General features: G+C 55.7%; 1 protein-coding gene across 1 annotated transcript; it reads right to left on the reverse strand.

The window, feature by feature from the left end:
• Positions 1 to 956: 956 nt before the first annotated feature.
• On the reverse strand, positions 957 to 12,895 carry NT5C1A (5'-nucleotidase, cytosolic IA). The gene is made up of 6 exons (XM_058819770.1): positions 12,742 to 12,895; positions 6,516 to 6,683; positions 5,472 to 5,601; positions 5,109 to 5,231; positions 4,515 to 4,699; positions 957 to 3,948 (listed from the first exon to the last, which is right to left on the reverse strand). The coding sequence occupies exons 1-6, from the start codon at positions 12,835 to 12,837 to the stop codon at positions 3,580 to 3,582; spliced, it is 1,071 nt and encodes a 356-aa protein (XP_058675753.1). The 5' UTR covers positions 12,838 to 12,895; the 3' UTR covers positions 957 to 3,579.
• Between the last annotated feature and the right edge of the window lie 1,271 nt (positions 12,896 to 14,166).

Here is a 14,166-nt window from a genome sequence, read left to right on the forward strand (position 1 = left end):
ACCCTGTCCCTCACAATCAAGAGCTTGGGGTTGTTCTTGCAGCAAATCTCAAATCCACCTGCACAAAGCTCCCCCTGTCCCTCAGCGTCTCACAACCAAGGGCTTGGGGTTGTCCTTGCAGTTTTTGGTTTTGCTGTGGGCATCCCAACCTTCCAGGGCTGCATGGACACACCTGGCTTTCCCTGGTGCATCATCTGTGCTGGAATTTGATTTATTTCTCTTTTTTTAAAATTTATTTTTCTTTTTTTTTTCCCTCCAAGCATCTGGTGGAAGAGCACAGCAGGGGTGGGGATGGGTTTGGGGGAGGCAGGAACACGCTGAGGGCCATCCATCCATCCATCCATCCATCCATCCATCCATCCATCCATCCATCCATCCATCCATCCATCCCTTAAATGAACACCCAGAGCAGGGATGCTGCCCCAGGGCCCACGGACATTCCTTGGCTATATTTGGTGATGGATGGAGAATTTGCTGCTTCCCCTCAGTCCATCTGTTCCCCTGACTGGCAGGGAGGAGCTGCAGTGGATGGAGCTGGGGCTTCAGCAGCCATAAATCTCACAAATCTCCTCTGCTGAGCCTGTGCTGCCTCCCACCTGTTGGCTGGGAGAAGATCAAGCTGACAAAAGCCTCCTGCCAAGCTGTATTTTTATCCATCACGAGCCCAGGTGCCCCACAAAGGCTGCTCACGAAGCACAGGGAGGTGTTTGGATCACAGCACATCCCACCCCTGGAATCCCACAGCCCTCCAGCCCCAAAGCAGCAGCTTGAACCACATTTTCTGAATTCCCTTAAACCCCTTTTTCCTTCTGCCCCATCACCATAAAAAACCTGGGAGGTCCCAAGCAGGGAGCCAAACACTCATTGTGGGAGCAGGGCTGGGACCAACACGGTTTATTATGGAAAAACACCCCGAGGGATCCCATTTACATGGCAAAAAACCACCGGAGGGGTGGGACAATGAAGTGAAATCCACAGCAACAACACACAGCAGGAAAAGTCCAGTTGTCAGCCAGGACAGCAGGAGAGGCAGAACCCTGTGGGAGAAGGGGGTGACCCCAGGGACACTCCCCAGCCCCAGGGAAGTGCACAAACAGCAAGTCCTTGTCTTCCAGTTGTAGTGATGGAGAAGGAAAAAATAAAAAACAAAACCAGAGGAAGCCACGTGGATAAAAGCAAAAGGGGCAGCCGTGGTGGGAATGGAAAATCCTCCCTGCTTGGGGGGATGTGGGGAGGTCTGGCTCACCTGGGATCCATTTCTGAGCCCCACATCTCCCAAAGAGCCCCCAAACTGCCCTGGCAGCACAAGAACCCAAAGCAGGGTCACTAAAACCTGTACCCAGCTTCTTGTGCACCTCAAGGAGGATTTGGGGAGGGTCTGGCTCACCTGGGGAGCATTTCCTGAGCCCCACATCTCCCAAGGAGCTCCCAAACTGCCCTGGCAGCACAAAAACCCAAAGCAGGGTCACTAAAACCTGTACCCAGCTTCTTGTGCACCTCAAGGAGGATTTGGGGAGGGTCTGGCTCACCTGGGGAGCATTTCCTGAGCCCCACATCTCCCAAAGAGCTCCCAAACTGCCCTGGCAGCAGCAGGACCCAAAGCAGGGTCACTAAAAGCCTGTCCCCAAGAATCTGCTAAAATCCAGGGTTCTACCCCAAAACCACAACCCAATGCTTCCCTGGGCATCCATCTCCTCCTGCCAGCAGCAGCATCACCTCTGGACCATCCCACAGACACATCCCCCTGTCCCCAGCCCCTCTGGCACCCTGCCCTGCTCCCCAGGGCTGGCTGGCAATCCCATTCCCCCTGCAACATCCTCTGCCCTGCACGAGCTGGGCTTGGCTGGGCTTCCACCATCTTCAGGAAACACCTTGGAAATGTTTACTGGCTGGGCTCCCCCCCCCAGCTGCCAGAAAGGGCTCCAGGATCCAGCTCAGATCCCAAAATCACATTAAAAAGGACAAGACCTCTCCATAAACCTGAGTGCTGGCGGATGTGACACTCAGAAACTCCTTTCTCCCAAGATTTTTCGTTTGTTTGTTTGGATTTCAGACCTTCCTCCGAGGTGTTTGTCACCCTGTCACCCAGATGTGACAGCTAACAGCCTGCCAAAGGATTTTTTTTGTGGGGAGGGGGGGGGGGGGGGGAAAGTGCAATTTGCTTTTCACTGCTAGAGCAGGATTTAGTGCAATGAGAAAAATCTCCCGAGCCACTGAAGGCGTCACCAGCTTGGTTATTTACATATTCCTCAAAAGGGTGATAACTCCAGCTCCAGCCTCACTGTCTGAGCTGAAACTTCCCTGGAAAGAGACAGACACACAGCTTGGAAAATTTTAGCCCGTGATATTTGTAGAAAACTGGCTGATAATATTCAGCACCCTTCCTGCTCAGCCATGGGATGTCACGCAAAAAAACCCCCCAAAAAATAGAGGAAAAGAAAAACCCACGAGGGGAAAAAAAAAATCTTTAGATTTTCCTTCCTTTCCTCCTTTGGGACAACAGGGCTTTGAGCAGAAATGTCAGTGTGATTTTCACACCACTTTCTTTCCCATTGATTTCCCATCCTGTTTTTTAATCAGAGATTTGGTTCTCTCACAGCATCGCTAACAGAGGTGTCTATTTTAGGAAACACCAGAGGTTTTAAGAAGCTGAGGAGAAAAAGATTATCAACTCATACGGGCTCAGCCTGGAAAGGGAGGGAAAAAATCCTTTAATTGAAATCCCCAGGCTGAAATTCTGTGCAGATTTACCTAAATGGACTTCAAATGATGTCCCTAATATATCAAGGCCTGCTTTTAACTTAATTCAAGCCCTGGGCGTGTGTCTGCAGCCCTTGCACAAGCTGGGCTTTGGATGCTCACTGAGATTATTAGTTTTAAGTGCTAAATCATGCAAGTGTGAAACCCAAATATAAAAACCTGGGCCAGCAATACACCAGCCCAAAGCTCCAAGCAGGAAACAGGATTTTTTTTTTTTTTTTTTTTAGTATGTTAAGTATTTGTTTCTATTTTTCCAAATTTAAGCTGGCAAAATCTTGGTGAAAGGACAGACACCGAGTATTTTCTGGTTGGGGAGCAGCAGCTGGGGCTGTGAAGGAACAATACCATGGTTTAATTCCAGTTCAAAGGGATAAAATTTTGTTTCAAAGCTGCTTGGAAGGCTTCTGAGTGCTCCCAATTTTCCAGCTCAGCCTAAACATTCGCTTGGGAAAGCCAGAAGGCTTTGGGAGTCACTAGGGGTTTTAAATAAATAGGTTAAAATAAATAGGTTAAACCTGCCTGGCACAAAGATTCCACACAAGGCAGACCCATCCTCGAGGGGTTTTTGCCCGAAGCAAGTGCAGAGTGCACAGATAAAGTGGGAAAACACCTCCTGGCACAGAGGAGCCCCCAGCCCCACGAGGAGGAGCAGCAGCAGCAAACAGAGGCACCAAGAACATTTCCCTCCTCTCTCCTGCCCCTAACCCGGGGAAAATGAGCCCCCATTCCCATAACAAACACTCCCTGCACGAGCAGGGAGCCTGGCTCAAGGGATGAGGTCCTTGCTGGGCTTTGGGGGATCCCCCCAGCCCAACCCCACTATTTGCTGTTTGGGGTCTGCTGCTTGTCCTGCGCCGGCCGCTTGTGTTTCTGCGCCACGCCGTAGGGGACGTGGGCGGCCACGGCGCCCATCTCCTGCGCCCCCTCCACGTGGAACATCTGGTCGTCGAAGAAGATGTGGGGCCTGATCTTCCTGAGCAGAGGGCCCTTGGGAGCCCCCGCCAGGAACAGAGCCTCGTCCGTCTCCAGGCCCCAGCTGCGCAGAGTCTTTAGGGCGCGGGCGCCCGAGCTGGCCGCGCTGCGCGCCGTCACCAGGTACGTGCGGATGGGGCACTCCAGCCTCAGCCCCTTGGAGTAGAACTTCTTCTGCAGCTTGCCCAGCGCCTCCAGGAAGCCCTTAAGGGGGCCCTGAAGGAGCAAGGAATCTTTGGTCAGCTTTTTAATCAGCAGGTTCCCGTCTGTGAGCCGACCCCAAACCATCCCCTGCGCCACCACCCAGTGTCGCAGACATCTCTTATGAAAAATCCTTTCCTTAGGATTTTTCCTCCTGAGAAGCTGAGAGGCTCCAGGAACAAAATGTAAACAATGGTTATCTGCTGCTGTGGAATGCAACAGGAAAATCTGGGATTGGTCTCATGGGGTTGTTTCTAATTAATGGCCAATCTCAGTCAGCTGGTTTGGACAGAGAGTCCAAGCCACAAACCTTTGTTATCATTCTTTCCTATTCTATTCTTAGCCAGCTTTCTGATGAAATCCTTTCTTCTATTCTTTCAGTATAGTTTTAACATAATATATATCATAAAATAATAAATCAAGCCTTCTGAAACATGGAGTCAGATCCTCATCTTATCCTCAGACCCCTGTGAACACAGTCACGACCTCACACCCCACTGTGGCTTGATCCCAGAGTCTGGAGCATCCCATGAGGGCTGCCTCTCTCCCAGAGCCTTTTCCAGCCCTCAGCCCAGCTGTACCTGTGCCAGGGGTTTGTTCTCGTGGGCCTTTTCGTGCTCAAAGAACATGTCCAGGCCGTGAGCCTTCACGATCTGCTCCGACTCATCCGAGAAGAGCACGGCGTCCCCGTCGAACGCCACCCTCAGCTGCTTCTCCGACACCTCCAGGTCCCTGCTGGGGCTGAAGATGGTGGCTGCAGCAATCCCTGAGGGTGAGGCAGGAGGTGGCAGTTATCCAAGGATCCGTCCTCGTGGCTCAGCCACCAGGAGCAGAGCAAAACACGACGGGCTGGGAGCAAAGCGCCGCGAGGAGACGTGAGCGGGAGCACCTGCAGCTTGGCCCCGAGAGCTTCCACAGCAAGAACAAACCCCCAGATGACAAATCACCCTTTGCATACAAGAATTAAGGAGGAAAAACACCGCCTTTGCCTCGGGAGAGCTGAAGGAAAGGCTCATTTCTATGGAAACTGGAGGCTCTTTGGAGCGTCAGCGATGTGGGGCGAGGTTAATGTTGGATTAGGGACATGGAAATTGGAGTTATCCTTCCTGGGATCAACCCCCGAGGGCTCCGGGCTCCCCCCACTGCCCTTCCCCTGAGCTGGACCCCAGACTCACCCTCTTCAATGGCCCCACTCACTTTCTCTGCATCAGAGGAGAGGTAGAGGTTGGTGTGATAGGCCTTGAGGTAACAGATGGGGCTGTTCCCTCCCGTCATGCAGAACCTCTCGATGAACAGATCTGGGGGCAAGAGGGACCCCGGGGTGAGCCTGGCTGCCCCCCAAACCCAGCCTTGGTGCTGGAAGTTAATTTTGGTTCTGCTGCCCAACAGCAGAGCCAGCACCCAGAGCTCCGCCCCACCTGCCAACACCCAGAAAATCCAGGAAAAATATAAAAACTAGGAGAAAACATCTCCTTTTCTTGGTGCCCAGCAATGCCACCACCCAAAAGCCACCAAGGCCAGCTGCGTCCCCATCTCACCGTAGTGGTTGATGCTGTTGATCAAGCGAACCCCAACCTGGGCGTGGTTGTTGGTCATGAGGACGATGTCGAAGAGCTCCTCGCTGTCGGGGTAGAGCTCACGGAGCTGAGCATTCACTGCCTCCAGAGCCTGCAGCACCACGGGGAGAGGGGCTGGGTGTCAGCCAGGCCCCCCAGGCATGGCCCTGACCCCCTTCCCACCCAGCAAAACACTCCTGGTCACCAAATCCACACATCTGGCCAGCCCCAGGTGTGGTGCTCACCCCTTTCCATCAACAGAACACTCCTGGTCACCAAATCCACACATCTGGCCAGCCCCAGGTGTGGTGCTCACCCCTTTCCATCAACAGAACACTCCTGGTCACGAAATCCACAAATCTGGCCAGCCCCAGGTGTGGTGCTCACCCCTTTCCATCAACAGAACACTCCTGGTCACCAAAATCCCCACCTCAACTACACCCCGAGCCAAGCTGACATCAGCTGGGAAAAAATAGATTCATTTTAACGGGGGGGGGGGAAAATTCCACCTAGCCACTCCTCTGTTTTTAAACACAAAAGGTTTGCAGTTATTAAACGAAGATGAATTAGCTCCAAGTTACAGACAAGTGTTTTTCAAGCAATCAGAAACAAGTCTTGTCCCACTGAGCTGATTAATCTATTTATTGGGAACAGGCTCCAGCACCCAAAACTGCAGTGCTACAGGAGTTAGAAAATAATTTTCAAGTTTGAAACGCCTCATTTCAACACGTCAAAATTAGAAATTGGCCGACTCTGGAGCAAGGCTAAACTCAGCCAATTTACAAGAATAAATAAATTGCAATAATATAATCATAATTGCCAAAAAAAAAAAAAAAGACAATTCCCTAAAGGGAAACTTTAAATGTGATCCAAGGAGATGATTTGTTCAATTCTTGGGCTCAGGATGGAAAATTCAGCCCTGGAAACAGCACACAGGTTTGTCTGCCCTGTGTTTGCTAGTGTCCATCCTGGCCTACATGAGCTCTGCCCCTTCCCCAGAATTTCTGGGGAGCTGTGGCTGCTCACCTTGACGAAGGGGAAGGCAGCCCCAGGGAGGAAGGGCTCGTTCTCGTGGTCCAGCTGGTATTTCACATAGGCCTCCACGCCCTGCTCCGTGTAGATCTTCTGCTCCTCCTCCATGCGGAACAGCGCCCGCGAGGACACGGCGATGGTGATGGCGTTCTCAGGTTTGGGCTGTGGGCACAGGGACAAATCAGGGAGAGACAAATCAGGGAGGGACAAATCAGGGAGGCAGCCCCCAGGTGGATCTCCCAGCACGAAAGGCCACGAGGTGGGTGACACCTCTGAAATGATTTGGAGAAAGACAGAGCAGCTGCATCCCAGCGCTTCAACAGATGAAGCCCTGTCACAGACGTCTTTTATGAAAAATCCTTTCCTATGGATTTTTCCTCCTGAGAAGCTGAGAGGCTCCAGGAACAAAATGTAAACAATGGTTATCTGCTGCTGTGGAATGCAACAGGAAAATCTGTGATTGGTCTCATGTGGTTGTTTCTAATTAATGGCCAATCACAGTCAGCTGGCTCGGACAGAGAGTCCAAGCCACAAACTTTTGTTATCAGTCTTTCCTATTCTATTCTTAGCCAGGCTTCTGATGAAATCCTTTCTTCTATTATTTTAGTATGGTTTTAATATAATATATATAATGAAATAATAAATCAGCCTTCTGAAACACGGAGTCAGACCCTCATCTCTTCCCTCATCCTCAGACCCCTCTGAGCACGGTCACAAAGCCCTGATGCTGCATCCCCACACATCTGGGACGCCTCAGATCCCCCTGCCAAGCCCTCCCGCTGCAAGCAGGCTCCCAGCCCCAGTGCAGAGCCCAGGAGGAGCTGCTGAGGGCCGTGCAGATGGAATTTGTGTGGCTTTTGCCACCCCCCAGGCAGGAGCGGGGCGCGCTCTGCGGCCGAGCCAGATCCGCATCCCGTGACGCCGTCCAGATGTGACAAACAGCCCGCGCCAGCTCAGCTCCTCCAAACACTTGATACAGCTATTGTGGGTGGGAACATGACAAACAGGTGGTGCAGGCAAGGATTTATGAGTCATTATTATTGATGTTTGAGGGCTCCATCCAAAAGTCAAATCCAAAACCTCCTCCAGCTGAAGCCAAGGAGGCGCCTCCAGAGGGACGCAGCGGGGACAGAGGGGACAGAGGGAAAGTCAAGCTCATCTTGACCCTCACCCATCCTCCCTCTGTCCCCTGTTAATCCCCATCACTCACTTGCAAGCACAAAAATAAGTTAATTACTAATTACAGTGAGAAATCCTGGCTGCCAGGACAGCAAATCCTACAGAAGGACAGTGGCACAGAGAGTCCTGTCCCCTATAGGGATGTCCAGCGAGCAGGACAGGGCTTGGGGGGGCTCTCTGAGAAATCCTGGCAGTGAACACTGCAGGAACACCTCACCCCTGCTCCTGGGTGCCTTCCAGGATCCTCTGTGCCGTGAGTAATCCTCCGGCAATGCCGTTTGCTTAGGGTGGAGGGTGCCTCCTCCAGGTGCTCCAAAGTTCAAGCTCCCACCCTGCCCGGGGCTGAACTTTGCCAGGGCCAGGGTGCCCCATCCACACTGGGCTGGCTCTGCCCCCAGCCCCACCCAGGAATGAGTCAGTGGGAGCCTCCAGGAGATTCCCAGCACCAGATCCATCCCAGGCACCTCTCCAGAGGCTGCATCCACTCCCAAAATCCCCCAAATCCCCAGCAAAGCGATTAAACAGCGGGCATTAGGATGAGACCCAGATTAGCTGGGGCTGAGAAGATCAGTGTGGGCGCAGGGATCCCTCTCCCACAGCATTTTCAGGCAATCAGATCCCTTTTGGAAGTGGCTCTTTTAGGAAAGCAGGGGAACAACCCCCCAGGACAGACAGGACCTGACCCATGACACCAGCACTGAACCACAGCCAGGTCCCCAAGGAGTGTCAGCTATTAACTGGTCACAGGCCAAGCCTTGGCACTTCAGCTCATTAATTAATAACCCTGGCGTCATGGGCCATTTATTAGCTGAAAATATTAATAACTCTGAAAGGTCTTGGGACATCCGGCCATTAGCTGGAGTCCTGCTGCTCCAGAGTCCCTGCAGTGCTGGGTGGGCAGCAAATCTTCCAGGTGTGTTTGCTCCCTGATCCTGGACAGGGGTCAGCCTGATTCAGATTCCCAGGACAGAAAACAGGTCAGCAGCCCAGATATAGCAGCACTGAGGTGTGTTCTGAGGGGTGAGAAGGATAATTTGGGGCCACAATCCAAGCTTGGGGTGCCCAGAGGGAATTTCCATCTCCCTCTCTCCTCAACACACACCTTGCACAACAGCCCTGGCTGCTCAAGGTCCCTTCCCCACCCCTGAAAGGCACCAGCCCTCGGGGAGGTTCATTGAAGAGGCAATAAACACAGCAATAAAAATAACCCCGAGCTCCAGGCGTGGGCAGCTGGAGCCCCAGAGGGCAGGCAGCTCTGGGAATGGGATCCTGCCAAGGAAGATTTGCACCTTGTGGAGCACCCGGGGCAGGAAAAGTCTCACCCGGGTGTGCTAAGGCAGCTCCCAGCCCTGCTGCTCCCTGGGAAATGCTGACATTTGGGAAAACGAGGCGATTCTGCACTGCGAGGAGGGAATCTGCATTTTGGCATTTCTTTGAAGTGGATTTCGTTTGGAAGCATTCCCTCCTCGAGGTTGCTTGGATGCCTCTCCGTCCCCATTAGTGCTGCAGATGGTCACTGCAACGCTCCAAAATGAGCTTTAAAAAGCCTCAGGAACCACAGCACCTCAAATCCTCCCTCTGAGTGCTGCTAACAGCCCACCCAACCCCGCTTTTCCCCAGAAATTGAGATGTTTCAAGGCAAATATTCTTTTGCAAGAGGAAATGTGTGCATGGGAGGGGGTGGGCTTGGTCCCACAGCCCCCATCCCACCACAGCCTCCTCCTCTGCCCTGCAGGCTTTGGGCTGAATCACAAACTCTGTTTTCCCCTCAAAGCATCATCCAAGGCCAGCCAAGGTCACTGAAAGCTCATCCAGCACCAGTCCAGGCTCTGCTCAGACGAATCCAACTGAATCTGGGGATTCGTGGTGAGCTCCTCTTCCTCCCCATGGGAAGGTCAGATCCAGCCCCTCCTGAACCTTGAGCAATAAATTAATGATGGGTTTAAGTGTGAACAGGGTGTGAGGAAGGTCCCATCCCAACCCTGGGTCCATCCTTAGGGTCAGCCAAACAGGAGGGACAACCAGGGATGTGTCAGAGGAACATCAGCCACTGGCACAGCTCCAGGAGCTCCACAAGGCCCAAACCCCACCTGAGAAGTGCAAAAATACCTTTCCAGCAGGCTCCAGCTCCACTGAGTGCAAAGCCCAGCCTGAACCCCCCAGTTTTGGGGTGAAGGTGTATTTCAGGAGCGACTGGGAACAGCCCAATTTTCTGCCTGCAGATCCAACAGCTGGCAGCCTTTAAATCACTGCTCTAATCACTAAATCCCCAGCAGCGCCCCAAGGATTAGAGGCACACATTTGGAAATCCCAGAGGCTCCCAGGATGTGCAGAGGGGCTGTGCTATCCCACCCATGAGAGCCAGAGGTGCCCACAGTGCCACCCAAACCCAGCAGCTCCACTGCCACATCTGGAGGAGCCGCACCGGGGACCCCATTCTGCACCCCTGGATCCTTTTGGCTGCACCCAACTCCATCCTAAAATCCTGCAGGAATTCTGGGCGCTTCCCTGAATGCCGCAGAACACCAAATCCTTGTGATTAATTCAATATTCACAGGATTTTTGGTCATGGAAAGGGAAGAGGAAGGGTCTGCTCCACGGTCAAGCATTATCCCCACTCCAGCATCCCAAAAACCACACATGGGCGAGAGGGACGGGTCCCAAAGGGTGCCCAGACGAAGGGAGCCAGCAGAACACCAGCTCCCACTGTCACCAGAGAGGCTGGGGACATTTCCAGCATTGCTGAAGGGTGACAGGTCTCATTGCTGACCTCCCTGGCAGGAGCCAGCCTGTGGCAAGAGCTGCGACCACTGCAGAGCAGGAACGCCCCGTGCACCCATTGCCCAGCCAGGAATGGCTCCCCAAAATCACCTTTTTCTCCTGCCACCTCACTGCTCTCTGCTGCTCCTGTGGGGCCAGGGGGACGGACAGACAGACAGACAGACAAGCGACACCAAACCCCATTTCCTGATGGGCACCGCCAGCCCCCTGCTCGGGGATCAGATTAAAGTTCAGGCTGGTTTGGAGATTTCCAAGAACATTATTTATACTGCAGGGAAGCGCCCTGCAGCCATCCATCAGGGGCTGGCGGCTGTGGGAGGGCAGCTGAGCTGTGCCCATCGCCCAGAGGAGAGGGGCACAGAGCCTGGCATCGCCCCCAGGGCATGGTGGCACAGCTGAGCTGGGTGCCCACAGCCACAGGGCACCCAGGAGAGGCTGGCACAGCTCCTGGCATCACCGCCAGCTCCACAGGGCACAGCTGAGCTGGGTGCCCACAGCCACAGGGCACCCAGGAAAGGCTGGCACAGAGCCTGGCATCACCCCCAGCCCCACAGGGCACAGCTGAGCTGGGTGCCCACAGCCACAGGGCACCCAGGAAAGGCTGGCACAGAGCCTGGCATCACTCCCAGCCCATAGGGCACAGCCCAGCTCCAGGATGTGAGCACCCAGATCTCGGTTTGCAAAGCACATGGCTGCCCCCCCGTGCCTCAGTTTCCCCTGGTCAGCAAGCTGGCTGCGAGGAGAGGAAGAGGAGGAGCCTGGGCTGGCATCCATGGGCAAAGCGTGGCATGAAAGACAAGGAGCTGCATCCTGCCACCATGCCACCCTGTGCCTCTGCTCCGGGAGGGCACAGGCGGCAGCAAGGTGAGCTGGCACAGGGGTGAGGGAAGGGGAAGGCACAAGGGGTGCCCCAAGTGAGGGTTTGGAGGCGTCCCCTCGTGGAGAGCTCACACCCAGAGCTTTGTCACGGAAGGTGCCAGCAAGGAGGGTGCCACAGAAGATGCCAGCATAGAAGGTGCCAGCTGTCACCAAGGCCAGCACCTCTGCCACACCTCAGTTTTGGGGGTGCCAGGGCCCTGAGGGTGGCCGTGGCTGTGTCTGGGGGGGGCTCACAGGCTGCAGGGACAGGCGGGCACAGCCCCAGCCCCATTATCCCGCTGCCATTCCGGGACACAGCCGCACTTCCAGGCACTCCCGTGGTTAAAACAGGCTCAGCCCTCGTTAGACAACACAGGCTGTCCCTCTGATCTCCGGGGGCAGCGAGGGGCACGACACCCCTGTGCCACCCCCGTGCCACCCCCTGGCTGTCCCCGGCTCTGTCAGTGCCACCCTCCTGTCCCTGGCAGCGCCTCCCGCCTTGGCACAGGGCACAGGCGGCTCATGGGGCACCGGGCCACCCTGCAAGGACAGCCTGGCCCAGGAGGGAGCCAGGAGAGCCACAGAGAGACCCCAGAAAGCGAGGGATGCCATGGAGGAGTGGGAGCACCTGGAGAGAGGAGAGCAGGGGCATCCCCAAGGAGCTGGATGGACACAGGGGGTCAGAGAAACACCAGAGACACCGTGGGGACCCCACAGAGCCCGGGGGAGATGGGGAATGTGGAGACACTCAGGGGGACCCCAAAACTCATGGGGGAAATGAGGAACCGGGAGGAATCCTGGAGGAGATGGGGAACATGGAGACACTCAGGGGGACCCCAGAACAGGTGGAGGAAATGGGGCACTGGGAGGGATCCTGGAGGAGATTGGGCACCAGGAAGGACCCCAGAGATCCTGGAGGAAATGGGGAACACGGAGAGACTCAAGGGGACCCCAAAACTCGTGGGGGAAACGGGGCACCGGGAGGGACCCCTGAAATCCTGGAGGAGATGGGGCACCGGGAGGGATCCTGGAGGAGATGGGGAATATGGAGAGACCCAAGGGGACCCCAAAACTCGTAGGGGAAATGGAGCACCGGGAGGGACCCCAGAGATCCTGGAGGAGATGGGGCACCGGGAGGGATCCTGGAGGAGATGGGGAATATGGAGAGACCCAAGGGGACCCCAAAACTCGTAGGGGAAACGGAGCACCAGGAGGGACCCCAGAGATCCTGGAGGAGATGGGGCACCGGGAGGGATCCTGGAGGAGATGGGGCACCCACAGCTACCCGTGGGGGTTCCACGGGGGGATCCAGGGAAGATGAGAGCCCGCAGGAGCTGGGACACCCGGAGGAGACACCGGCAGGGGATGGGGCAGGCAGGGAGCGCTGTGCGGGGGCTCTCACCGATTTGGGTTTCTTCTTGGGGGCCAGGTTGTCGTAGAAAGCCTTGGCTTCATCCCAGGGCCGGCCCGGCGTCCCGGCGGGGCCCGGGGGCTCCATGGCACCGGCGGCACCGGCGGCTCCGCTCCGTGCGCGGCCCCGCTCCGCGCGTCCCGGCAGCTCCCGGAGCCGGGGCCGGCGCGGCGGAACGCGCTTTATATGGCATCCCATGAAGCTCCGGGCTCTCCGTGCACCGGGACACGCGTTAACCTCTTCGGCACCGAGCGCTGCTCGCTCCGCCCGGTGATACCGGGGAAGCGGGGGGAGCCCCGCTCCGGGGCACAGAACGGCCGGGAGCGAGGGGAAGGGGACGGGGACAAAGGTGGCACCAGCAGGACGGTGGGGCAGCACTGGGGACGCCGCTCGGTGCCCGGTTCGCCGCTGGTCCTGCGGTCCCCAAGGGCGGGTGTGGGGTTGGGACATCCTTGGGAGCACAGGGAGGACACTCAGGGAGGATGGAGCAGCCAGGAGGGGACAGAGGAGCGGTGGGACCCCGCTCCGTGCCACGGTGACCTGTGGTGGTGGGACCCTGCTCCATGACCTGTGGTGGTGGGACCCTGCTCCGTGCCAGGGTGAGCTGTGCCATTCTCTGGTTCATGCAATCAGTGCCGGTGCTAATTAAGGCTCTCCTCTCTCAGGGCTGCTGGTGGGAGCAGCCACGGAGCTGCACAATTCTAAAAATCCCACCACAACCAGCAGAATGCCAGAAGCCCTTGGGGAGCAGGGGGTGCAACCCAGAGACCAAAACCCAAATGCCAGGAAGGGGCAAGGGATGGAGAAGTCACCTGGGGAGAGGTCACAGGACAGGGATTTACCCAAATCCCTGTGCTCCAGCTAAAGAAAAACCCTCCCTACAGAGAACAACCCCATGTGGTCCATGAGACCAACGCAACACCGAGGTCCAGGTGAGGAGAGCAGAGCCAGCTGTGTGTGGTGAGCAGGGCTGGCTCCAGCAATCCCAAACCCTTTGGGGATTCACCATTTCAGCCTCACAGACTTCCTTTCCCCAGGGATTTTTTGCAGCTCTCTGCTGGGGAACACCTGAGCTCTCCTCGGGGTGGAATGAGGAGCTTGGAGGGTCCCGGGATCACCAGGTTATTCCTGGAGTTCTCTCTGGAGCTTTTGAGTTGCTGCCCTTTGAGGCAGCAGCCCTGGCACGTCCCCAGCTCCTGCAGGGTGGGAGAAGCTGCCCTGTTCCCTCTTCCCCAGCACTGCTGAGCTGCAGACTCACACGTGCTCCTGGAAAGCACAAGTGCAGAGCTCCGCCATCAGCAGCTCTCCTAAAAATAAATCCCTGCCGTGCTTTTGGCACCCTCCCATCCCTGTGCTGGACACAGCAAGGGCTGGGGAGTTGCAGGGTGCAGGTGAGATGGGAGCTAGCCCTGCCAG

The sequence above is a fragment of the Ammospiza caudacuta genome, chromosome 25 (assembly GCF_027887145.1).
Source record: "Ammospiza caudacuta isolate bAmmCau1 chromosome 25, bAmmCau1.pri, whole genome shotgun sequence".
In the NCBI taxonomy this organism is placed as follows: domain Eukaryota; kingdom Metazoa; phylum Chordata; class Aves; order Passeriformes; family Passerellidae; genus Ammospiza; species Ammospiza caudacuta.

Coding starts and splice junctions, on each gene's coding strand:
- NT5C1A (XM_058819770.1), bottom strand. CDS start 12,837: ATGGAGCCCCCGGGCCCCGCCGGGACGCCGGGCCGGCCCTGGGATGAA. Junction 5,232..5,471: donor CAACAGCATCAACCACTACG/GTGAGATGGGGA, acceptor TCTTGCCCCCAG/ATCTGTTCATCGAGAGGTTC. Junction 3,949..4,514: donor AGAACAAACCCCTGGCACAG/GTACAGCTGGGC, acceptor TTGCTCCTTCAG/GGCCCCCTTAAGGGCTTCCT.